The 26,114-nt window shown below is 41.7% G+C and overlaps 1 protein-coding gene across 3 annotated transcripts in view; it reads left to right on the top strand.

Annotated features, from left to right (window-relative positions):
* Window positions 1–25,652, top strand: part of ing3 (inhibitor of growth family, member 3) — a 32,987-nt gene extending 7,335 nt beyond the window's left edge. For 2 of the 3 annotated variants that reach the window (XM_055650838.1, XM_055650840.1), the window contains 7 exons: window positions 1,428–1,499; window positions 1,776–1,892; window positions 10,085–10,248; window positions 10,510–10,697; window positions 19,849–20,032; window positions 23,086–23,124; window positions 24,903–25,652. In XM_055650838.1, the coding sequence (XP_055506813.1) occupies window positions 1,428–1,499; window positions 1,776–1,892; window positions 10,085–10,248; window positions 10,510–10,697; window positions 19,849–20,032; window positions 23,086–23,124; window positions 24,903–25,019 (881 nt within the window). In that variant the 3' untranslated portion in view covers window positions 25,020–25,652. The remainder of the gene's footprint in view (window positions 1–1,427; window positions 1,500–1,775; window positions 1,893–10,084; window positions 10,249–10,509; window positions 10,698–19,848; window positions 20,033–23,085; window positions 23,125–24,902) is intronic. The other variant, XM_055650839.1, reaches the window with a different exon arrangement.
* Window positions 25,653–26,114: the final 462 nt, after the last annotated feature.

The following is a 26,114-nucleotide window of genomic DNA, read 5'->3' as shown; positions in this document are numbered from 1 at the left end:
ACCGGGGAAATTAGCCTGACCTGCTACGACTGTGACAGTCGCTGGTAGTCACCAAAAAAAATCGCCCAAGTGGGACAGACCCTTAAGGCTCTTGACTCATCAACACGTCACCTTATTAAATCCAGGTTTTATGGATTCTATATCACCAAAACTATTTACATAACCCAGTCCGAGCCTTCCGTAATTTTAATCTAATCCATGTAGCATGAATGAGGAAAGTTATTATAAAACCTCCCCTTGCTGTCTGTAACATTTTTGCTTTGTACTTTAATGTGTCTAGGCAGTCTATTCCAAGGACCTAATTTGCATGCAAATGACATTGCTACATGATGTCACCGGTGCCACCTTCAAATATCACAAGGAGAGCTCGTGCACAAATTGTTGCCTATAATCAGGTCCAAAGAAATATGATGTAAAAACAATTTTAATTAGCATCAATATCCTTCCAATATGTGAAGAAAATAAATAAATTATCAATCTGGATTGGTAAAGTTGTTAAATTTTATCTATTATAAAGCTAAAATGAGGCAAGCTTTGTATTGATCAAATTAAATTTGCATTTTGGATGAGTTTGTTGCTGAATTAGAATATTTAGGAAATGTTAAGTACTGACATTTACTTCAAAGTTATTCCCATGTTGACTCGTCTCAACTTGCCTCAATTCTCAGTCAGAGTATTATAAATTAATTTGTCATTAACACAAATGGCAGATAAAGAATTGTGACTGAGTGGAATATAAAGTGCTGGAGTAATCTCTGGCAGCATCTCTGAAGGACACGGATAACCAATTAATCAGGTCGAGACCCTATCCACGTCCTTCAGAGATGCTGCCTGACCCGCTGAGTTACCCCTGCACTTTGTGTTTTTTGCAGAATTCCAGCATCTGCAGTTCCTTGTGTCCTGTGTGATTGATAGTCCCAATTGCATGTGGGTTTTCATTAGCATTTCTGATTGGCTGATGGCTTAGCCTTACTCCTGTTAAGCTATATTGTTTATTATATCTACTGCTCATTGTTCATAGAGTCTAAACATACAGCATGGAAACAGGCCATTCGGCCCATCTTGCCCATGCTGACCAAGATGCCCCATCTACGCTAGTCCCATCTGCCTGCGTTTGGTCCATTACCTTCTACAACTTTTTTTTGTTTAATTTTATTCATATAACGTATTGTATAGGTTGGCAAGAACCAAATTTTGTAAATCCCAGTTGTATTCTGGAGGTATTACTAAAATGAACATTAAAACTGAAGCTTACTACTACAAAACACTTTTTGTTTTGTGGTTAATGTAGTTAGAAGGGTACAACTTAAAATGGTGCTAACATGCAGATTTAGCTGGAGCTAAAAGATAAGAATCATGACCTCCAATAATAATTCTCCGTAGTCAAGGAATGATTTAACTGGTATTGTTTCTATTTTCCTTTTCAGGATCTTTGGAATTGGACAATCCACCTCAGCCCGTTAATAACCACCATGGCCACTCGCACACTCCAGTTGAAAGTGAGTGCTGAGCAAGTGACTTTAAAAATAATCTTGCTGGTTTGATTTTACTTCATGTACCTTGCATAGATCAGAAAATATCTGTAAGAATGTAATATCATTTCTGCTAGTATTGTCACATCTATACTTGGCAGCTCCAGATAATTTTGCATTTTATTATGTAATATTTGTTGATTTTGATTACGAATCTGTTACTGGATAAAGAAAAAATACTGTTAAATAAGTAACTTTCATTAAACTGATCAGCATTTGATTTTTTTGGTGACATATTTGCAGAAAGGAAATATAACCCATCGACGCACCATTCTGTGGACCACGTTCCTGAGAAGAAATTCAAATCAGAAGCTCTTTTATCAACACTTACATCAGATGCTTCAAAAGAAAATACACCAGGTAATTTGAATGGTCCACTAGCTAAAATAATTCCATCATTTTAGACGTAACCATTTCACATTTTTTACAGTTCTTAGTGCTGCATTATAAGTGATAATCAGTTGGCTCATCTGACCTAGGTACCGTAATTGCCACTATATAACTTTGGTTTTGCGTGTCCAGCTCAGCAGACTAGCTTACTGCACCGAGTGAGTTACACTCAACTTCTGCTGATTGGTCAGGCAGATCCCTCGTCGTGCTACTGGAAACTAGGATCTCCCAGCCTTTCATGAACCAATGTCCAACTGTGATGCTAGTTTACACTGAAGATAGACACAAAATGCTGGAGGGCCGGGCACGGGACAGGCAGCATCTCTGGATAGAAGGAACGGGTGATGTTTCAGGTCGAGACCCTACTTCAGACTGAGAGTAAAGTAAGAGGGAGACACAGAGATGGATCAAAGGGGACGAAAATCAAGGAAAATATAGCGTGTAATTCATTGTTAGCGTGATGGTGACAATGAGGCGTACAAAGATAAATTTTAATCAGGAGGACAGTCAAACTGGTAGGAGAATTAGGATGGAGAAGGGATGGAGAGAGGGAAAGCAAGGTTCACTTGAAGTTCGAGAAGTGAATATACATACTGCTGGGTTGTAAACTGCCCAAGCGAAATATGAAGTGCTGTTCCTCCAGTTTGCCTTGGACCTCACTTTGACAGTGGAGGAGGGTCAGGACAGAGACTGGGAGGGGGAGTTAAAGTTTTTAACAAACGGGAGATCCGGTTTCCTGTTAATTTCCTGCCAATACAATGATGACAGAAGCTGGATCTCAATCTTATGTTAAACTATTTTTAAACATTTTCAATTTTCTGCATATTTCAATTGGAAATCCCTGGTGATTTTTCACAGCTGTCTCTTTGCGTTCAAGGATACAAGGTCTCTCCTACCTCAAAAAGGGACATAGATAAAATTATACCAAGGTTCCTGAAGAAGGGTCCCGACCCGAAACATCGCCTATTCCATTGCTCCAGAGATGCTGAGTTTCTCCAGCATTTTTGTCTACCTTCGATTTTTCCAGCAACTGCAGTTCTTTCTTAAATGTTCTTTCATTAATCACTTGTGAAATGCAGAAGGTTACTTCATCTATGCAGGTGAGGGCTGGTCATGTGATCCCTGCATTTCCCAATGATTAGCAGGTAAACTTGAGCCCACCAGTCAGGAATTTTGCAAGATTGTTGATCTTGCATCTGCAACACATGTAGATGCATTTACAAAGTGAGTGGAGGCTGTGGCAATCTGGTCCATTTGTTGTTGGGAGTAATGATATTATTTTTATTGTACAGATTGGACAACATGAGGAAAAAAATAATATTTTTTAATTTTGATGTTTATGAGGATAGTTTCTCTTTTGATGTAACCAGTTCTTTCCTGTTTTTTTTTGCTGTGAAAGATAGGAAGTGGCATAACATCTGAAGCCTCCTTTCCTCTCTTTCACTCTTATTCAATTTTTTACATCTCTATTTCCACCTTGTCCTTTCTCCCATTTTTTTGCCATACCTTCCTTGCAATATGAAAGGAAATGAATTGGTCTAGAGGGTGAGTAAATTTTAATCAAAGGTAGAAAATATGTTGGAAGTAGAATCAGCACTTTCACAAACTGAACTACATAAACTCCTAGTGCTGAACTGTGACATGGAGACAGTAGGGGGTGGTACTGTTTGAAGCTTTACAGTCCTGATGAGTAGAAAATTCCTTTCAACTCCGAGTATGTGCCCAGAAGCTCAGAACAGTGCAAAATTTGCTAGTCTCAAGGATGTGGAAAAGGCCTGAAGGGTTTTCTTTTACAACAGATCCAAGAAGTAGCAATGGTAGCAGTGTGACATTACAACGACTTGGGGGTTGATATTGCAGAAAGGAGCTGGAATCAGGAGTTGAGAGTCATGGAAAAGAGCCTTACGATGAAAGAAATGTATTCATAAAGTGCCACCAAGTAAAATGGAACTGGCCCAAGAAGCTTGGTAGAATAGGAGCAGCACTTAAATTTGGAAGGGAGAGCGTCGAGGCCTTGGACAATTTTACTTGAATAAAACCGGTGTTGAGGAGAGTGACGAAGAAGGTTAAAATTGTCCTAAGACCCGACACAAAATGCTGGAGTAACTCAGTGGGTCAGGCGGCATCTCTGGAGAAAAGAAGTAGGTGTTTTTTGGTCGAGACCCTTCTCCAGACTGAGATCAAGGGCCTGTCCCAGGAGCATGCGACTGCATGCAGCAAGCGCGACCTAACGTGGCTGCTTGAGCCGTACGGCCTCGCGGGGCCGGTCCCACTTCGATCGCTGGAGCCGTATGGAGCTGTGCGGAGCTGGCCCCGACATTGGTTCCGAAAAACTGACACTGTCCAAAAATTCCGCGCTGCAACGGCCTGCCGGCCCGCAGCTGCATTGAGGCCGTACACACCACCTCGACGGGTGTGCGCAGCGTCTTGACGCCGTACGCCTAGCGTGCACTTCCCGTGGACTTCGCTCGAACTTCACGTCAACTCGTAAGGGATCACTCGACCTTCGCGCGGCCCCCCTTTCCGGTTTGGTCGCGCTTGGTGCATGCAGTCGCACGCTCGTGGGACAGGCCCTTCAGGAGAGATTGAAACTAGAGGTGTGAAAAGGTACAGAACAAATCAGAGCCGGCACCGATGACTCGGGAAAGGTGGAGCTCACTAAGTTCCATTGCCCATTGCACTCATGTTGCCCAAGCTTAAAACCCAGCAGTATGAATGTTCTCTCTAATTTCAAGTAACCATTGCATTCCCTCTCTCTCCATCTTTCCCCCCCCCCCCCCCCGCCACATCCTAATCTTGCCAGCTCTTCTTGCTCGTTTCACGGTTCGTATCTCTTCGTTAACATCTCGTACACAGCCAACAATGGATCATTGTGGGTTCCGCCTTTCTTGAGTCATTAGTTCTGGCTCAAATTTGCTTTGTACCCTACCTCTAGTTTCTCTCTCCCCTCAGTCTGAAGAAGGGTCTCGACCCAGAACATCACCTATTCCTTTTCTCCAGAGATGCTGCCTGACCCGATGAGTTACTCCAGCATTTTGTGTGTATCTTCCATGTAAAGCCACATCTGCAGTTCTTTCTTACTAGTAAGAACAGAGTCTGGCAAGTGTTCAAATAACAAACTAGCTCATTAAGTAAATGAGGAGAAACATTTTCTGGTGGAACGAAACTTCAATAATCATTGGAAACAGAATTAATTTAATTGACAGAAGAAGGATGACATCATATTTTCTTTGTAGGTCAAATTGAATGCACTACCTAAAAAAAAAACATTGTAAACAGAAACATAGAAAATAGGTGCAGGAGTAGGCCATTCGGCCCTTCGAGCCCATTCAATTTGATCATGTGCTGATCATCAAAAATCTGTACCCGTTCCTGCTTTCTCCCCATATCCTTTGATTCAGTTAGGCCTAAGAGCTATTGAAAACATCCAGTGAATTGGCCTCCACTGCCTTCTGTGGCAGAGAATTCCACAGATTCACAACTCTCTGGGTGAAAAAGTTTTTCCCCATCTCAGTCCTAAATGGCCTACCACTTATTGTTAAACCCCTGGTTCTGGACTCCCCTAACATCGAATAGATGAAAGGTAATGTTTGGAATTATGGACTAGGAAATCTGGTGAGAATAGCAGAGAAATATGATTAATTAAATAACTTGTGAAAGAGTTGACACTCGCACAAGAGGTAGTCAAACTATTTACAGGACAACAGGTAGTGCAAAGAGGAAATAAACAGTGCAGAATACAGTGTTACAGCTATTGAGTGCAGATAAAATAGTACAAGGTCTGCAATAAGGTAGTTTTGAAGATCAGCATCCTTATCTTATATCAGTAAAGAAGAAGCTGTTCCTTAAGCTGGTGGTACATGCTTTCAAGCTTTTGTTTCTAAGCTTAACGGAAGAAGGGATTTTGTTGGCTGCTTTCCCAAGTCAGTCAAGTATTGATGGAGGTGAGATTGGTTTGCATGATGGACTGGTATGCAACCATAATTATTTGCATTTTTTTGAGCAGTTGTCAAGTTGTGATGCATTCAATTAGGATGTTTCCATTGTGCATGTACATAAATTGGAAGTTCTGGTTGCATTTTAGTCCCACGATACAGGTGTAAGAGGCATTGGAGGTTTTGTCAAATTCCTTGGTCTTCTGAAGAAGTAGAGGCATCCGACTGTTTTCTTGGGTGTAGCGTCAATTTGGTTAGAGCATGACAAATTGTTAGTGAAATTTATGGCTGGGAACTTGAAGCTCTGGACTTTCACCACTTAAGCATCATTTATGCAAACTGGGCCCAAGTACGTCACCCCGGTTCCCAGAGGGGTTGGTGAAGTGTGGGGAAATTGTGAGTTTTTGCTGTGATGGAATTGGTTCAAGAAGTTCCAGATGAAGATGAAATAGTCACTAATCAAAATATAAAAATGTAGTGAACATTAATATAGCTGGAAGTTTCCTCGTGCTTGATCGGCTAAATGACATGATAATCCTGCACAAACAAAAGATCTGCTCCACACCACCACCTAGCGGCTGGAGCCTAGAATGCATATAAAGTTTTTAATCGCTCAGGTACACAAAAATGCTGGAGAAACTCAGCGGGTGCAGCAGCATCTATGAAGCGAAGGAAATAGGCTACGTTTCGGGCCGAAACCCTTCTTTAATCGCTCATTTTGTTCTAAAAACTAGACTATTTTGTCAAAGAACTATTACTTGTTGGGATGTAAGAATCAACGCTTTATATGATGTGAAACAATTGTAGCAGAATCATCTTTAATCCTGCAACTATTGATAGTAACAATTGTTTAGTAGGGAGTTTAGTTCACATTATCTCAACATTCCTGACCAATTAGCAACATAATTACAAAAATGTAGATCTAATAATTTGTTAATTTATTAAGCAATAAATGTGCCAAGTTAATATTTTAATGGATACTGGACCAAGTGAGACCCGTCGGGCCCCATCCCCTAATGTGGGGGGGGGGAGGGGGTGCGGCGTCGGCACTCACCCCCCCACAAGGAAAATTATGGAATTTATGGAGGCAATCAATTGTCGTGGGGGGGGGGGGGCAGCAGCGAGGGATTGGGGGGGGCAGGGGGCAGGAGGGGTGGTATGGGGGGGGGGGACCCGTGAATGGGCATCTTATCCAGGCCCAGCAGCAGACTGACAGGGAGATTCCCCCCCCCCCCCCCCCCCCCCCCCCCCCCCCCCCCCCCCCCCCCCCGATCGGCCCTCCGCACTCCCTGCCTTGTGTCCAAACACCAGGATCGTGGAACTAAAATGCAACCAGAACTTGAGGAACAGCCCCTTCAGATATTCGTGGTGGAGATAGGGGTGAAAGGTGGGGGTGGGGGATGGGGTGCGGGGGGGATGGTGGGGGTAGGAGGGTTGTGGGAGTAGGGGGCATGTGTGTGGGGGGGGGTTGGTGAGTGGAGGGGGGGGGGGGGGTGGAGGGGAGGGGGGTTGAGGGGAGGGGGATGTGGGGAGGGAGAGGGGGTTGTGGGGTAGGGGGTGTATGTGGGAGGGGGTGGTGTGGGCCCCCGCTCGCAGAACAGAGCAAATTTAATTACATGCAGACCGGAAGTGGCCAAGATGAAGTTTTAGTAATAGTATAGACAGTTTAAAAGTGAAATGATTCATTCTCTAGTCTTTGGAGTGAAATTTCAAATTTGTGAATAATGCAAAACGGCATAAATATATCTCTGCATTTAAGAATTTAAAGAAATCTATTGTATTCAGTCTTCAGTGTTAAAATGGAGACCTTAATTTATTTCTGCATTTTAATTAATGTACAATAACATGTCTGCAAACACAGGAGACGGGTTGTTTGGCCCAACTGAAAATCGATGATGTTCAATTTTTCTTCTCACCTCTTTATCAGACCCAGTCACCAAACTGTTCCATTATTTCCTCATTCATATTCTTATCTAACTTCCCTTTCATTGCATCTGTATACCATGTCCCTACTACCACATGTTGCAACAAATTCCATATTCACATTCGTTGTTAGTAATGTTTTCCTAATTTCCTACTTGCAGTGTGGGAAATAATTGAAATGTAATTACATGATCATGATGCATGTCTTTAGCAGTCGTCATTACCTTAGCGACTAATTATTTTGCCATTTACATTTTGATCATTTATTCAAATTTTCATAAACTTATGGCATGACTCTTGATATTTCATAATAACTTGCAACTTTACGCAAATTGTAATCTTTTTTTAAATTCTTACTAAAGAAAATAACAATAATTTGTTTCATTAAAGTTTAGTTTCACTAAAACCAGTAGATTATTATCTATCCAAAAAGTGCATTGCTGATCAGCAAGTTAAAAGAGCCGTAAAAGGCCGATAAATCCCCAGGGCCAGATAGTCTGCACCCCAGAGTACTTAAGGAAGTAGCTCCAGAAATAGTGGATGCATTAGTAATAATTTTTCAAAACTCTTTAGATTCTGGAGTAGTTCCTGAGGATTGGCGGGTAGCAAACGTAACCCAACTTTTTAAAAAGGGAGGGAGAGAGAAAGCGGGGAATTACAGACCAGTTAGTCTAACATCGGTAGTGGGGAAACTGCTAGAGTCGGTTATTAAAGTTGGGATGGCAGCACATTTGGAAAACGGTGAAATCATTGGACAAAGTCAGCATGGATTTACGAAAGGTAAATCATGTCTGACGAATCTTATAGAATTTTTCGAGGATGTAACTAGTAGCGTGGATAGGGGAGAACCAGTGGATGTGGTGTATTGACTTCCAGAAGGCTTTTGACAAGGTCCCACATAAGAGATTAGTATACAAACTTAAAGCACACGGCATTGGGGATTCAGTATTGATGTGGATAGAGAACTGGCTGGCAAACAGGAAGCAAAGAGTAGCAGTAAACGGGTCCTTTTCACAATGGCAGGCAGTGACTTGTGGAGTACCGCAAGGCTCAGTGCTGGGCAATATCTCCAAGTTTGCGGATGACACTAAGCTGGGGGGCAGTGTTAGCTGTGAGGAGGATGGTAGGAGACTGCAAGGTGACTTGGATAGGCTGGGTGAGTGGGCAAATGTTTGGCAGATGCAGTATGATGTGGATAAATGTGAGGTTATCCATTTTGGTGGCAAAAACAGGAAAGCAGACTATTATCTAAATGGTGGCCGATTAGGAAAAGGGGAGATGCAGCGAGACCTGGGTGTCATGGTACACCAGTCATTGAAAGTAGGCATGCAGGTGCAGCAGGCAGTGAAGAAAGCGAATGGTATGTTAGCTTTCATAGCAAAAGGATTTGAGTATAGGAGCAGGGAGGTTCTACTGCAGTTGTACAGGGTCTTGGTGAGACCACACCTGGAGTATTGCATACAGTTTTGGTCTCCAAATCTGAGGAAGGACATTATTGCCATAGAGGGCGTGCAGAGAAGGTTCACCAGACTGATTCCTGGGATGTCAGGGCGGACTTATGAAGAATGACTAGACAGACTTGGTTTATACCCTCTAGAATTTAGGAGAGTGAGAGGGGATCTTATAGAAACTTACAAAATTCTTAAGGGGTTGGACAGGCTAGATGCAGGAAGATTGTTCCCGATGTTGGGGAAAGTCCAGGACAAGGGGTCACAGCTTAAGGATAAGGGGGAAATCCTTTAAAACCGAGATGAGAAGAACTTTTTTCACACAGAGAGTGGTGAATCTCTGGAACTCTCTGCCACAGAGGGTAGTCGAGGCCAGTTCATTGGCTATATTTAAGAGGGAGTTAGATGTGGCCCTTGTGGTTAAGGGGATCAGAGGGTATGGAGAGAAGGCAGGTACGGGATACTGAGTTGGATGATCAGCCATGATCATATTGAATGGCGGTGCAGGCTCAAAGGGCCGAATAGCCTACTCCTGCACCTAATTTCTATGTTTCTATGTAAACCTGCGCGTTCCACCCTGGATCTGACAGAATTTCTAGTGTGAAGTAGAATGCAGAGCCTTTTACAAGCATGTTTAATGTTGCTGAGTGGAACTGAATTTCTCAATGTTAATAACATTTGAACCAAAATTCTCCATTTCATGTTCTACTAAGAACTAGAAAGTGCCCATGGTAAGACCGTTCAGTAAGGACTGTTAAAATAATAATGTCTGTGATACATGATATGTTGTTACTTTATAGCCATTGATAAAATGTATTCCTTTTTTACCTAGTGTTTTTTTTTTAATTCTTTTCAGGGTGCCGTAATAACAACTTAACATCAACATCTAACAGTGCCTACAATGCTAATTCATCACAGCCCCTCAGCTCGTATAATCTAACCTCATTATCTCCAGGAGCGGGACCAGGAGCTGTAGCTATTACAATGGCAGCAGCCCAGGCTGTTCAAGCCACTGCGCAGGTAACAAATGCTTTTCATAGATTTTTTGATGCGATAGAACAACTTGTGTGGTAGCATATGTTGTTTCTTTCAAACAATTTTTTCTCAAATGTCTCTCTAATCATTCGACACGTCTTCTTACATCAGACATGTGTTTCTATATATTTGGCAATACTGTAAGCAATAACAAAATTTGTAAAGGAAGTTGTTTGAAAGTTGTTAGAAATAAATAAAATTAATGATGCAGCTGTGTTACATTTGTATTTTGCATTTATATATAAGATGAAGGAGGGCAGAAGAACATCTACTATAAAGGCCACTTATGAAGCATTCAAAAACAATGATTTTCAGCTGGCACGAGAATTCTCCATTTCAAGAGAATCAACAGGTTATCCATCGACACTTGCCTCGACACTTACACAGACATTACCTACATCAGCCACAGATTCACGAAGTGGTCGAAAAAATAAGTAAGTGTTTTCATTATTGATTGATTCATTTATTTTTGTTACTTATTTGGTTAACGTGGTTTTATTTATCAAAGTTCAGAATGTATTACATATTGTTAATAATGAACTTGTATCAATTGCATGTTAATATAAATCTCGTGGTGGTCAAATGTATCCTGAAATAATTGCTCATTTGATCAATGGCTTTTCAATTTCAAGTATGTGTCCAATACATATCTGGTGACTTGTTAATACAAGCTGGGATAAAGTTCTCCATTGGGGTAAAGTTCTCCATTGGGTCAAAATTCATGTTGCTTTGTTGTCGTATGTGATCCAGAATCTAAATTCAAGTTTTGTTTGCCCCTTAAAAACTATGTTAGAAACAGTTAGTGACAAGATAGTAATTTCAACCTGAATCATAACTTTTCTGTCTTAAAGAAGTCATCAAATCATTTAAAAATTACAACCAGGAATCTGGTTTGCTCTAAAGCTTAATTTAAGTAGTTAATACCAACTTAAAATATGTAGAGGATGGAAGAAGTTTTAAAAATCAATAAAACTGCAGATGCTTCAAATCTGAAACAAGGAAACAAAATTCTGGAAGCATTCAGCAGTTCAGGTAGCATCTGTGAAAAAAATTCTCACAGGTATTATCTCGTCAAAGTCCTTTCATTGGCATCTTCATTTGTAAAACATTTGGAATTGAATAAGATTTATAATTATTTAAAAAAAATCAAGATCCTGTTATTTTTTATAAATTTGCAGTTTGTTCGCAAAGTAAGAAACAAACTATTTGTGTATGATATGCTTTGTATATAAAGAAAATTCAGTTTTTTTTATGGCAAAGAAAACTTTCTTATGACAAAAAAGCCACCAAACTTCCTTGTCGTAACTGGTAAAATGTGGTTTTGGTTTTCTGCTTTTTTTTGGGTTCTTTTTTTTTTAATGTGAAGTGAATATATCGAAGTGTCAACTTATATTTAGGTTTTGTACCTGTTTTGTAGTTGATTGTCATCTTGAAGTTGTTTGTTTTTGATATGTTGTTACTTGTTTTGGTGGGTGAAAGACAAAAGACCAAACTGGCTTATACACCAAAAAGTTGTTGTTATAAACTGAAAAAAATAATTTGGAGAAAATGAACACCATTCAAGGAGTGTGAAGTGAGGCCTGAGACCATTTAAATTGGGAAACTGAACCAGGCAATGGCAGGAGCTAGGTGTCAGAATTCTCAAGAATAAACTAGCCCAGCATCTCAACAACAACTTCCACAGAAATAGTAAATACCTTATGATCCTTCAGCTCATTTTAATAAAGAACCAACACGCTGCAGTCAATAATGCATACACACCCAACCTTAAAGCTGAAAAAGTGTCCAAGGAGGATCTCTATTCCAATCTTGAAAGAAATTCTGGTCGCCAAATGGAGAGAAACTGATCTTCTTGAGTGACTTTAACACCAGAATGGGAAGTATTCAACCAAATGGTAAGCTACAATCAATAAGACAAGAGCATGAAGACTAAATGCTGCTGTGTCCTTCCATTAATGAAATGCTTGGAACATGGCCCTGTCATAATAAATACCCTCTTTCATCAGAAGGACAAGAACGACACTTCGTGGAAATACTTCCAATCTAAGTGTTCGGGTTGGATTATATTATTGTCCAGATGATGGAACCCAAAAATGTTGGCATCAAGGCATCATTGCAGGCATTTTTGACTGCTCGATTGACCACAACTTAATTCCTCTGCTATCTTTTTCTACATGACCCCAAAGTGTATGCATTAGCGGAGATGTTGCCTCAACATGATCAATGTTGAACCTCTTGTGAATAACACAGGACGAGTGTCAAGTCTCGGACTAACACTGTCGCAAAATATCCACAGTTTATTGGCTTCTTTGAAATCTGCCGCGATACTTGCCACGATTGAGACTCTTGCTTTGTCCATCAAGAAGAACTAAGAATGGTTTGATGAGAATGACAAGATGATTGAGTAACTAATCAGGTGCAAACATAACGTGTTCCAGATTGGAAGTTCCACCTTTGCTCTAGGAGAAAGGAAAAACTATGCAGAGGCCCAGCAGAAAACCGATGACCCAGAGAACGAATGGTGGATGGAGAGACTGCTGGAGGCTCAGCGATCCATCAAAAGACATAAGGTGCATGAATTCTACAGTGCTGTACAAACCACCTATGGCCCAAACACCCAAAGCTCCACGCCACTGAAATCAAGAACAGAGAAGAGGTCAATGTCTACTGGAAGGAATACCCCCAAAGATCTTTCAATTGCAACTTTGACCTTACGTGAGCACCCTTGAGTCCATCCTGCAGCAACATTTTTGGGCTAGTCCTGTCAATTCTAACAAGAAGTCACGAAGGTCATATATCAATTCTAAAATAACAAGACATCTGGACAGACAGTATCCCTGCTGAAATTCTAAAACACAGCAGTGAAGAGCTTCACAAAACTTTGCAATCTCATTGTTTATATCAGAAGAAGAGGGTATGTCGAGGGACCTCAGAAATGCCATAATCAATGTTATCGTTTATGGCTGCCTTCCATTAGGAAAATCATTACTTGGATCCTCCTCACAGTGGCCAAAGAAGATCTCCCCACATCCGCATCCATCTAGAGGCACAGTAAGCTTCATCTTCACCACACAAGTTGCCTATCCAAGCTGGTAACACTTGTCTTCGCTTGGTTAATATCCCTGCAACCGTTTCCTTTCCATGTTTCTGTCCAAGTGTCATTTTATGTCACTTTCTTTGACACTTTTTCTGGCACCTCGTTCTACTGTGTGAAAAGGTTTCCTTTTATATGCTTCCCCTCTTCCCTTAAATCTATACCATTCAGCTTTAGATGCCCCTTTCCTGGGAGAAAGACTGTGGCTAGTCATCTTATCTATGTCCCTCATTATTTTATATACATTCAATTCAATTCAATTCAATTCAATTCAACTTTACTGTCATCGCACAAATACAAGTATCAGTACAACGAAATGCAGTTTTGCGTCAGACCGTAGTAGTTGTACATAAAGAGAAAAGACAAGAAAAAAGTAGAAAGAGAGAAGATACTGAATAATCAGGAAATACAGAATGATTAAACAAAGGGGGACGGAGGGACCAGAGAAGTCTATCGTCGGGACTCCGAGTTCAGCAGTGTGATTGTGTTGTTATAGAAGCTTTTCCTCATCCTGCTGGTACGTGACCTGAGGCTCCTGTACCGCCTCCCTGATGGGAGGAGGGCAAACAGTCCATGGTTGGGGTGTGAGGGGTCTTTGATGATCTTCCCAGCCCGTCTCAGACACCGTTTTCGGTGGAGGGCATCCATGGCAGGGAGCGGGGGCACCGATGATGTGCTGCTAACGGTTTTCACCCCCGTTGTAGTGCTTTCCTGTCCGCAGCAGTGCAGCTGCTGTACCATACCGTGAAGCAGGTGGTCAGGATACTCTCTATGGTACAGCGGTAAACGTTGGTCAGGATCTGGGGGGACAGGTGGGCTTTCTTGAGCCTCCTAAGGAAGTAAAGGCGCTGCTGTGCCTTTTTGATCAGCTTGGAGGTGTTGAGGGACCAGGACAAGTCCTCCGAGATATGCACTCCGAGGAATTTATAGCTGGAGACGCGCTCCACCTCAGTCCCGTTGATGTGGATGGGGGTATGACTGCCTCCTCTGGTCTGCCTGAAGTCGACAATAATCTCCTTCGTCTTTTTGGAGTTGAGGATGAGGTTATTGTCGGCACACCAGGTGGTCAGGTGCTGGATCTCATCCCTGAAGGCTGACTCATCGTTGTCGCTGATCAGTCCTACTACCGTGGTATCGTCAGCAAACTTAATAATGGCGTTGGATCCGTGCTTTGGGATGCAGTCGTGGGTGAAGAGGGAGTAGAGGAGAGGGCTGAGCACACAGCCCTGTGGCACTCCGGTGTTCAGTGTTATAGTGGAGGAGGTGAGGTTATTGACCCTAACAGACTGTGGTCTGTTAGTGAGGAAGTCCAATGTCCAGTTGCAGAGGGAGGTGGAGATGCCAAGTCCACTGAGTTTGGTGATCAAGCTGGCTGGGATGACGGTGTTAAAGGCAGAGCTGAAATCTATGAACAGCAGCCTGATGTAGGAGTTGTTGTGGTCCAGGTGGGTCAGGGCAGAGTGTAGGGCCGCCGATATGGCGTCCTCTGTAGACCTGTTGGTCCGGTAGGCAAACTGGTGGGGGTCCAGTGTGGGGGGGAGGCAGGCTTTGAGGTGAGCCAAGATCAGCCGCTCAAAGCACTTTGCAATAACAGGGGTGAGTGCCACTGGGTGGAAATCGTTGAGACTCCCTGTAGCTGACTGTTTGGGCACTGGCACGATGGTTGATGTCTTGAGGCAAGTGGGGACAACACCCTGGGCCAGTGAGAGATCGAAAATGTTGGCGAGGACTGGGGATAGTTGACCAGCACATGCCCTAAGCACCCGGCCAGGGATGCCATCGGGGCCGGCAGCTTTGCGCTCATTCACCTTGCTCAGTGCATCTTGTACAGCAGAGGTGGAGAGGCTGAGAGGTTGTTCATTCGGGGGTGGAGCAACTTTAATGGCTGGGGTTTTGTTGTCTCGGTCAAAGCGAGCATAGAAGTGGTTTAGCTCATCAGGCAGGGTGTCGTTGTCTGGGGGAGGGGTGTTAACTTTCTGATAATCGGCAAGGGATTTGATTCCTTGCCACATGCGCCTGGGGTCAGAGTTGTTATGGAAATGCTCCTCAATCCGCCGTTTGTGATTGAGTTTAGCGTTCCTAATTCCCATTTTCAGATTGGCCCTGGATGAGCTGTATTCCTCAGCGTCGCCAGATCTGAAAGCGGCATCGCGAGCCTTCAGTAGGAGTCTGACCTCCCTGCTCATCCACGGCTTCTGGTTAGGGAAAGTCTTTATCTCCTTGTGGGTAGTGACATTATCGGTACAGAATTTTATATAGTCCAGAACTGTTGAGGTGTACGAGTTGATGTCCACTTGTGAATTGGAGGTGGACTGAGTAGCAAAGAGACTCCAGTCTGTCTGCTGAAACTGCTCCTGTAAGTCAGAGACAGCCCCCTCAGGCCAGACCTTCACTGTCCTCATGGTAGGTTTCACACGTCTGATCAGAGGTGTGTATTTGGGGAGCAGGAACAGGGAGAGGTGGTCAGACTGTCCAAGGTGGGGGAGGGGGAGGGCTTTGTAGGCTTCAGTAATATTAGTGTAAACTAAGTCCAGAACATTGTTTCCTCTGGTTGGGCAGGAAACATGCTGATGGAACCTGGGGAGTACAGTTTTAAGGTCGGAGTGGTTGAAATCACCCGCAACAATAAATGCCCCCTCTGGGTGGGCAGATAGATGTTTGCTGATAGCAGCTTGCAGCTCTTCCATTGCTAGCCTGGCATTAGCGTCCGGGGGAACATAGACTGCAGTGATAACAGTTGATGTGAATTCCCTGGGCAAATAGAAGGGCCTGCACTTTAACATCAGGTATTCCAGGTCAGCAGAGCAGTGACTACCAATCTTAACAACGTCCGTGCACCATGTGTTATTCACATAAATGCATAGTCCGCCGCCCTTGGTCTTACCGGAGTCTTCCACTGATCTGTCGGCCCTGAAGACAGTGCGTCCCTCCAGCTCAATGGCGTTGTCTGGGATGTTGTCCTTTAGCCATGTCTCAGTGAAGACCATGGCGTTGCAGTCGGCGATCCTTCTGTGTGTGGTGATCCGCAGCCTTAGTTCGTCTATTTTACTCACCAAGGACCGGACATTCGCGAGGAAAATGCTGGGCAGAGCTGGCTGGTGAGGATTTGATTGCAGCCTAGCTCGATGGCCTCCCCGCTTCCCACGCCTTTGTTTGCGGTCCCTGCGCCGCCTCCGGACACTTCCTGTCGGGGGCGCGGACCCGCTAGACCACGGTGTCCTGGTGATCTCCGGCGGCAGTTGAAAGTCGCTTCTGGTGCGCGTTATGCAGAGACGGCCGAGCTCCAGGAGCTCCTGACGGCCGTACACAGTCTTCGCTCCAGTGCTCCGGGCGAAAACTAAGGTAATTATTAACAGTAGAAGAACTAACTTAGAAAAACTACGGAGACGCAGAGCCTCGCGTTGTGCACGCGACGCCATCTTACCTCTATAAAGTCATCTCATAGGCCCCTACACTCCAGAAAAAAGTCCTAGTCTTCCCACCATTTCCTTATAACTCAAACCCTCCAGATGCAGTAACGCCCTTGGAAGTTTATTTTGCACCCTTTCCAGTTTAATGGCATATTTCCTATAGCAGTGCAACCAGTCTGCACTCATTACTCCAAATGTAGCCTTATCAACGTCCTGTACAGCTGTAACGTTACGCCCCAGCTCCTGTACTCAATACCGTGACTGATGAAGGCAAGTGTGCCAGACTCTTTCTTCACCACCCTGCCTAACCTTGCTGCCACTTTCATGGATCTATGTACTTGCCCCTCTAGATCTTTCTGTTCTACAACATTCCCCAACACCCGTTCTTTTACTGTGTAAATCCTACCTTTTTAGTTTGTCTATCTGATTACAACCTATGGCAGCTCGTTCCATACACCCATCATCTTCTGAATGAAAAGGTTGCCTTCTGGTTCATATTAGATCTTGTCCTCTTGCCTTAAATATGTCCTCTTGTTTTTGATTCCTCTACCCTGCGTAAAAGGCACCGTGCATTCATCCTGTCTATTCCCCTCATGATTTTATACACCTCTATAAGATGACCCCTCAACATCCTGCGCTTAAGGAAACAAGCTCTAGCATGCCCAACCTCTCCCTATAATGTTCTTCTCTTGCCACTATACCACAAATGTTCATGTAATCTGCAAGCATACTAATAATGCCACCTACATTCTCATTCAATCGTTAATGAAGATAACAAGGTGATCGACCCACCACCGATCTTTGTGGCATGCTACTACATGCATGTCTCTATCTCAATATGAACCTTCAACCACCACCCTCTGTCTCTTGCATTCAAGCTAATTTTGTAGCCATTTGGCTAGATCTAACTGGATCCCATCTACTATGACCTCCCAGAACAATCTTTCTAAAGTCCATATAGGCAATGTCTACTACACCTGCCCCGCTAGTCTTCTCGGTCACCTCTTCACAGGTATGGAGTTAATTTTAAGAACAAATGGGAAACTTCTATATGTAGCAGCTACACTCCGGATCCAAGGTCACCCAGTACTCATGCAGCATACAGACGATACTTGTGCATATTTGGAGTTTGGGCTCCAAGAGTTTGTGGACTTGTATAAGCATTACATGCAGAATCCATAAACAGGTCCTCTACCACTTTCTGCCTCCAACATAAAATGGTTCACAGCTTGCCCACTTCTCATATATCAAGAGCCACCTATCAACAAAAGCAAACACCATTAACAAAATTGACCACTGCCTTTAAAGCACTGGCACAACACAAGGTTGATTGAGGAAAAGGGTCTTCAAGGCACAAGACCTCAGACCTGGCGCAAAACCTGTGGTCTATTAGGTAGCAGTGATCTCAATTACATGCTTCTGAGTCATAGACTACCCAGAGCAAGCATCTGAAGGCACAAGAAAAATATGATCAATTCTGCCTGCAAAATCATCCAAATTTACTCGAATAATAAGTGAACAAATGTCAATTTTTCCACCAAGCAATATTTTCAGCAATGAAACACCAGCTACACACAATTAACTTCTTTGGGTAGACTATATAATTTGGGTGCCTGACATCGTGGTCCTGAAGCAGACAGTCTAGTCCAAGCACAGTGATGGGTCAGAGACCGACTTCGGGAACTCCAAGCCGCAGGAGCAGGGGCTTCAATCACCCCGATGCAGGGGCCTCAACCGCTGGTTGCGGGAGCTTCGATCGCCCCAACAGATGGTTCGACTGTCCCGGCCACGGGTGAAGAATGAGGGAAGAAGATTGGACTTTATTGCCTTCCATCACAGTGAGGAATGTGGGGAATCCGCTGTGATGGATGTTTATGGTAGTTGTGTGTCTTGTTGCTTTTTTTGGTTTAACTTTGGTAATTCGCATATCACTGTACCTTAATTGGTACACGTGACAATAAAAGACTGTTGAAACCTTTGATTACCAAATGGATAGGTGAAAAGATTCAATGATGTAGTCAAGCCTTCACTGAAGAAACACAACAATCCCAATGACACGTGGGAACCTCTGGCCCACGACACCTCAAAGATGAGAAGAAGCATTTTGGATTGAAAACATCGAGGACGTGCCTCAAGAGCATGTGGAAGCTCTGCAGAAGTGCTGGAAGGAGCACACCACAAACAATCCTCCAATCGCATCTAAATAATCATCCAATCACATCTATGGAAGAGAGTGTTATTCCCTCATTGACATCATAAGCCACTTCAGAATTCAAAACTGGATTGGAAGCAGGTTATTCTCGATCCCAAGGATCTGAAGAAAATGTCACCAGTACTAGAATCATCCAAACGATATTGTCCACTCAGCCCTCCACCTCACCTGCTGTCTCCTCAACCTGTGCCTCCAATTATGTATGAAGATATGAATTAGGAGCAGGAGCGGACCGTAACCTGCTGCATCATTCAATGAGAATGATTAAATCCATAATTTTGCATTCCTGCCAACTTGGAAGATGTATAATCCTATGTTGTTTTCTCATTGTAAATTGAGACATGTCTGTATGTGCATGACACGCATGATCAAAATTGTGCTCCGCCAAAGAGGAATCTATGCTTCAGTGCCCCTTCATGCACCAGTAAATAATAGTGTAGCTGGTAGAGCTCCTGCCACACTGGTTCAGTGACGGGCTCACCCTGACTATTTTTGTCTGCGTGGTGTTTGCATTTTTTCCCTGTGACCAGGTGGATTAATTGGCCACTGTGAATTGTCATTAGTATGTTGTGAGCATTATATTCTGGGGGACATTGATGGGGGATGTTAGACGAATAAGTTCCATAAAAATGTAGTTAAGGAATGGGATTTCTCTCAGTTGGCATAGACTCAATGAGCGAAAATGGTTTCCTATTTCATTAGGAATTCTAAATATAAAGTATCAGCTTTGATTTTGTTGTTTCATGCTGCTATGTTCCCAGTTTTACGGAAATATTTTAATTTGTATTTTATATTGTTATGGATTGGTAAAATATAAAAATCTTTAGTTAGATTGCCCATTTATAATCTTTATATCCTTTTTCTCTCAGAAGCAGCAACAAGTCTTCAAATCACCAGTCGTCATCATCATCTTCATCATCATCATCATCTTCATCATCAGTAGTAGCACAAGAAATCCCTCCGCAGACCCCAGTTTTACCAGAGTCTGATTCCAATAACCAAGTCGATTGGACATATGATCCCAATGAGCCTCGGTATTGTATATGCAATCAGGTAAGCTTGGAGAAGCAGATAATAGCGGCATTCAAAATAAACACACCTTATGTTCTGTTACTTTTATATTTTCAAAGTTGCAATTATACTAGGGTTTTCTTTTCTAGAAATTGTACTTTAAATTTTTATGGTAGTTCCAAAAAATTCGAATTAACTTTATCTGCAGAAATGTGTAACAGAAATAGAATATTTTGTAGCCTGTACTGAGAGTGAAAAAATGTTGGTTAAATGTACTTACATTTAATGTAAGTGATAAGTAGTATCTGTTAAAAAAAATTAGCGATGAAAGATTTCTTGGTTATATCTAACATCAGTTACAAGAAGCATGTTTAATTACTGTAAGTTATTTTAGTTTTGTTGAATAAATCTCAACTAATGCTGCTATACATTAATCAACCTAATTCTAACTGCTAATTTATTTAAAATTACAATCGTCCTTCATTTCCCACTTCCAAGCACTAAGTGGGGTCAACATACAGTATGATGCAAGCTTCAAAGAGCCAATGACTGAACACACTTTTAAATATTCAAATACATTTGTAAAGAAGAGATGGACACCATATTAGCTGAATTGGTATTAGTTTATAATTAACACTTGTACCAAAATACAGTGAAAAATGTTGCATGCCTTCCAGTCAAATCAAACTGTACTTGAGTACAATCAACCCATACTCAAGAACAACTGGTAGTGCAAAGAGAAAAATCCCGGAGTACAAATCAAAAGTTCATAAGTTAGATGCAGAATTAGGCCATTTGACCCATCAAGTCTACTCTGCCAATCAGTCATGGCTGAACTCTTTTTGCCTCTCAACCCCATTCTCCTACCTTCTCCCTATAACCTCTTGACAACCGTACTAATCAAGAATCAATCAATCTCCTCCTTAAAAATATCAATTGTCTTGGCCTCCACTGACGTCTGTGGCAATGGATTTGACAGAGTCACCAATATAGATTCACAGAATTTTAGCACTACAGCTACAGAGAAAGTGCAGATAAAGTTCAAAGGCTGAAATAAGGTAGGTTGGGAGATCAGGACTATAAGTTTAACTTATGAGAGGACCGTTCAGTAGTCTGATGACAGTGGCAACCAATTGCATTCAGAAGTCACCTAATTAGTCCACTTATGTGTAATCTAATCTCAGTATAAATACAGCTGTCCTGTGAAGGCCTCAGAGGTTTGTTAGAGAACATTAGTGAACAAACAGCATCATGAAGCCCAAGGAACACACTAGACAGGTCAGGTATAAAGTTGTGGAGAAGTTTAAAGCAGGGTTAGGTTATAAAAAAATATCCCAAGCTTTGAACATCTCACGGAGCACTGTTCAATCCATCATCCGAAAATGGAAAGTGTATGGCACAACTGCAAACCTACCAAGACATGGCTGTCCACCTAAACTGACAGGCCGGGCAAGGAGAGCTTTGATCAGAGAAGCAGCCAAGAGGCCCATGGTAACTCTGGAGGAGCTGCAGAGATCCACAGCTTAGGTGGGAGAATCTGTCCACAGGACAACTATTAGTCGTGCACTCCACAAATCGGGCCTTTATGGAAGAGTGGCAAGAAGAAAGCCATTGTTGGAAAAAAAGCCATAAGAAGTCCCGTTTGCAGTTTGCCACAAGCCATGTGGGGGACACAGCAAACATGTGGAGGAAGGTGCTCTGGTCAGATGAGACCAAAATTGAAGTTTTTTTTAGCCTAAATGCAAAACGCTATGTGTGGCGGAAAACTAACACTGCACATCACCCTGAACACACCATCCCCACTGTGAAGCATGGTGGTGGCAGCATCATGCTGTGGGGATGCTTTTCTTCAGCAGGGACAGGGAAGCTGGTCAGAGTTGATGGGAAGATGGATGGAGCCAAATACAGGGCAATCTTGGAAGAAAACCTGTTAGAGTCTGCAAAAGACTTGAGACTGGGGCGGAGGTTCACCTTCCAGCAGGACAACGACCCTAAACATACAGCCAGAGCTACAATGGAATGGTTTGGATCAAAGCATATTCATGTGTTAGAATGGCCCAGTCAAAGTCCAGACCTAAATCCAATTGAGAATCTCTGGCAAGACTTGAAAATTGCTGTTCACAGACACTCTCCATCCAATCTGACTGAGCTTGAGCTATTTTGCAAAGAAGAATGGGCAAAATTTTCAGTCTCTAGATGTGCAAAGCTGGTAGAGACATACCCCAAAAGACTTGCAGCTGTAATTGCAGCGAAAGGTGGTTCTACAAAGTATTGACTCAGGGGGGCTGAATACTTTTGCACGCCACACTTTTCAGTTTCTTATTTGTAAAAAAATTTGAAAACCATGTATCATTTTCCTTCCACTTCACAATTATGCACCACTTTGTGTTGGTCTATCACATAAAATCCCAATAAAATACATTTACGTTTGTGGTTGTAACGTGACAAAATGTGGAAAAGTTCAAGGGGTATGAAAACTTTTGCAAGCCACTGTATATCCACAAGTCTCTGGAATATCTTGCAGTTGCAGGCAGAGCTGCTGCCAAACCAAGTTGTGATGCATCTCCTTAATAATGTTTCTATGGTGCATCTGTAAAATGTTGGAGTTGCTGGAGACAACTTGATCTTCTGAGGAAGTAGAGGCATTGGTATGCATTCTTGGCAACAACTTCAACATGGTTGGTCCAGGCCAATGCCTAGCAACATAAAGCTCTGAAGCATTAATGCTGACTGGGGTGTGTGCACCACCTTGACTCCTGATATCAACAACTGGCTCCTTCATTCAGCTTGCATTGAGGGAATGGTGATTGTGTTAAATTATCCAACTCATAATGTACTTCTTGCTGAGGCATAAAATATTGTCACAATATTTTAATCATGAACAAAAATGGTTTTGGTGCCAAAATTGCAACATAAAAAGTTAAAGGATTAATTTTAACCTGGCAATTAAGGTTGGCGTTAATGTAACAAATCTGAAAGACAAATTGGTGGCGCCCGCAAAAAGGCACAGTGATTCTTAAATTGAATCCTTTAGTTAATTTAGTACACCAATAATTCACTGAGCATCAATATATATTTTTACCCCCTCTTTTCAGGTATCCTATGGAGAAATGGTAGGATGTGATAATCAAGATGTAAGTAATTTCCATAATCTAATTTTTGGGCCATTACAGCCAGATACAAATTATATTGCTTGGTATAATTATCAATCTTTATTCAAGATGTTCTGTGAATAAATAATGTAATAAATGAAGCAAAAAAAGGGATAATTCCCTTGGGTAAATATAAGATGCATATTCAGATGTTTACAGATGCTGTAAGGCATGTTTCTATAAAGTAAATTGGATATAATGCAATTGACAAATTGAGGGATACAATTTGTTTTACACAGGCAGAATTGGTTATATGATTTTCATTGGGAACTAGAGAAAAAACTTAAAAGTTACTTTGGAAATTGTCAAGCCGGGGGAAAAAAACTGTCTTGGAAGTAAAAACAGTCAATTGAAAAAATACAGTTTCCATGTAATCTCCCTACAATAATCAGACATAATTGTTTCTTGAAGTACAGTCAGTTTCATGGCAGATAACACCGAAATTAACAAGCAGTCACTTCCATTAAAGTCATTTGTGCAATGATATAATTAAATAATGTAACAAATGGCCTTTAGTATTTTTAACAAACTAGACCAAGTGAGACCTGTTAGGTCCCGACGCAATATTCCACCACTCATCCGTTCCCGCAACGCTACCCGTTCCACCAACGCAATATTCCACCACTCACCCATAGTCCCCAATTGCGCAGGCGCGGCTCATTTCTCCTCATCCCCCAGCATTCCTCTCCCTCCTCTTCACTCTCCCTCTTTTTTAAACTTTAAAAAATTGACTTTTCACTTTAAAAAATCCAATTTCACTTGCTGCCCCATGCCGTTACAATGTTACAAATGACAGGACTCCCAGTGTCCTGCCATTTGTAACTGGCAGGGGCAGCAAGTGGAATTGGATTATTTACAGTGAAAAGTTAATTTTTTTTAAGTTTAAAATGTGAATAACTTGTAAAGTATACCTTCAATCTGAACAAAACTTGATACAGTACACCACAGGACAATGACGAGTAAGGTGGTCCAATTTGTAGCGCTATCGTATACCGTTTTGGGGTAATTTCAGGACATCACAGACATGCACACAGACAGACATAGTAAGTAAATAAGTTTATTGGCCCGGTATTCACATACAAGGAATTTGCCTTGGTGCTCCACCCACGTAATAACATGACATACAGTGACAGTTATGAATAATTCAGAAAACACTAAACATTAATAATAATGAAACATTAATGATAAAACACCATTGATCAAGCATGTGAACCAACAAAATACCAGATCAAAGGGAGGCTACAACTTTTTGGCTGTTGAGTAGAGCAACTACTCGTGGATAAAAACTGTCTGGCTGTGGCAGCTTTGACAATCCGGAGTCGCCTTCCAGAGGGAAGTGATTCAAAGAGTTTGTTGCCAGGGTGAGAGGGGTCAGAGATGATCTTGTCCGCTCGCTTCCTGGCCTTTGCAGTGTACAAACAAACAAGATAAGAATTTTAGCAATATATAGATAGATTAACCTAAATTAATTTGTAGCAATTTAAAAAATACCTTTGAACATCCTGCGGGATGGGAAAAAAAACATTGTTGCGATTCTGAAATCCTCTAGCCCTTACTGCTTTCTCCCTTCACTCTTCCCACCCATCATTGACAATTGTTTTAAGTAACACAATTGGTATAACGTGAGGTTCCTTGGGAATTCAACTGTCACATTATTGCAGAACAGCACACATGAAAAAACATTTAAAAAAAAAACAGTTGAACAAGCAAAATGAAACTGCTTTGCAATCTGCCTAACAACATTTAATTTTCTTTCAAAGTGCCCCATTGAGTGGTTTCATTACGGATGTGTCGGGCTAACCGAAGCTCCGAAAGGAAAATGGTACTGTCCACAATGCACTGCGGCAATGAAGAGGCGTGGCAGCCGCCACAAGTGAAACTGAAAGACAGGAATTAATGTGACTGGTGCTTTGTACAAACAAACAAACAAACAAACTTTAATAATAACATTGAATGGGAACAAACAATTACTGCAATATGTGACTTTTTTGCAGTACCCTTATCTGTTCCTATTTGAGAATGTAAAGCTTATTGATGAAAATTTGATTTTCAATGTTTGTTTTAAGATGCAGGATGATTAATTATCAATCTCAACAATATTCTCTGAATAGTCTAACTGAAGCAAAAAAAAATCCCAAATGTACAGTTCATATTTGTTTAAAGATGCTTTACTTTTGTGTTTAATTATTACTTCTGGGAAACTTAAAAGTTCAGCTGGCTGAAATAAAACGCAATATGGGCAATAAAATCTTGTAAAGCTAACAAATGTTAATGTCCTGATACATGAACAAATATTTCTTTATCATGTGAATGCCAGTTTGTGCCATTAGTGTTCAATGTTTTGGTGCAGCACGTTTCTTATAAAGAATATAAAAATAAAATTATCAGGATGTCTTTGATACATAACAGAGTAAAAAACATTATGATGTGTTTATGGAAACATGTTTTTTCCTCACTTGTATTAGACATGACATTTGTGTTTAACCAGTAAAAACATGATGATTGGTAAAGTGTGAGTTTTTTTTTATTAGTGTCTGGAACCAAGATTGAATTACAGTTGCAGAATGGCAAAATTGTTTTCATGAACAAACTATTTTGTGCATCTTTATTGCATTGCGTGATAACACATACATTACTGCAGTTTTAACACCAAAAATGGTTCATTATCTCTTCATAGTTTTTGCTGTCATGAAAGACACTCTACAAATGCAAGTATTTCACATAAAATATACTTCTGCAACGTTTAGAAATTGTTTAAAATACATTAAGGCTTGAATCATTATCCTTTTGTCAACATTTTTATTTACAGACTGCATCAGACCCCTAATATTTTTTTAAGTTCTAAATATACGTTACTCTGAACATCTAGGTCTAGCCTAAGATGTTTTAGTTAGAGTTTGAGCTAATCAACATGGAGTCTGAGTTCTTTAAAAAGTTGCTTTACTCCTTTTTCTAGACTCAAAGTGAAATCC

Source organism: Leucoraja erinacea, chromosome 19 (assembly GCF_028641065.1).
Source record: "Leucoraja erinacea ecotype New England chromosome 19, Leri_hhj_1, whole genome shotgun sequence".
In the NCBI taxonomy this organism is placed as follows: Eukaryota; Metazoa; Chordata; class Chondrichthyes; order Rajiformes; family Rajidae; genus Leucoraja; species Leucoraja erinaceus.
This window is presented reverse-complemented; position numbering and strand designations above follow the sequence as displayed.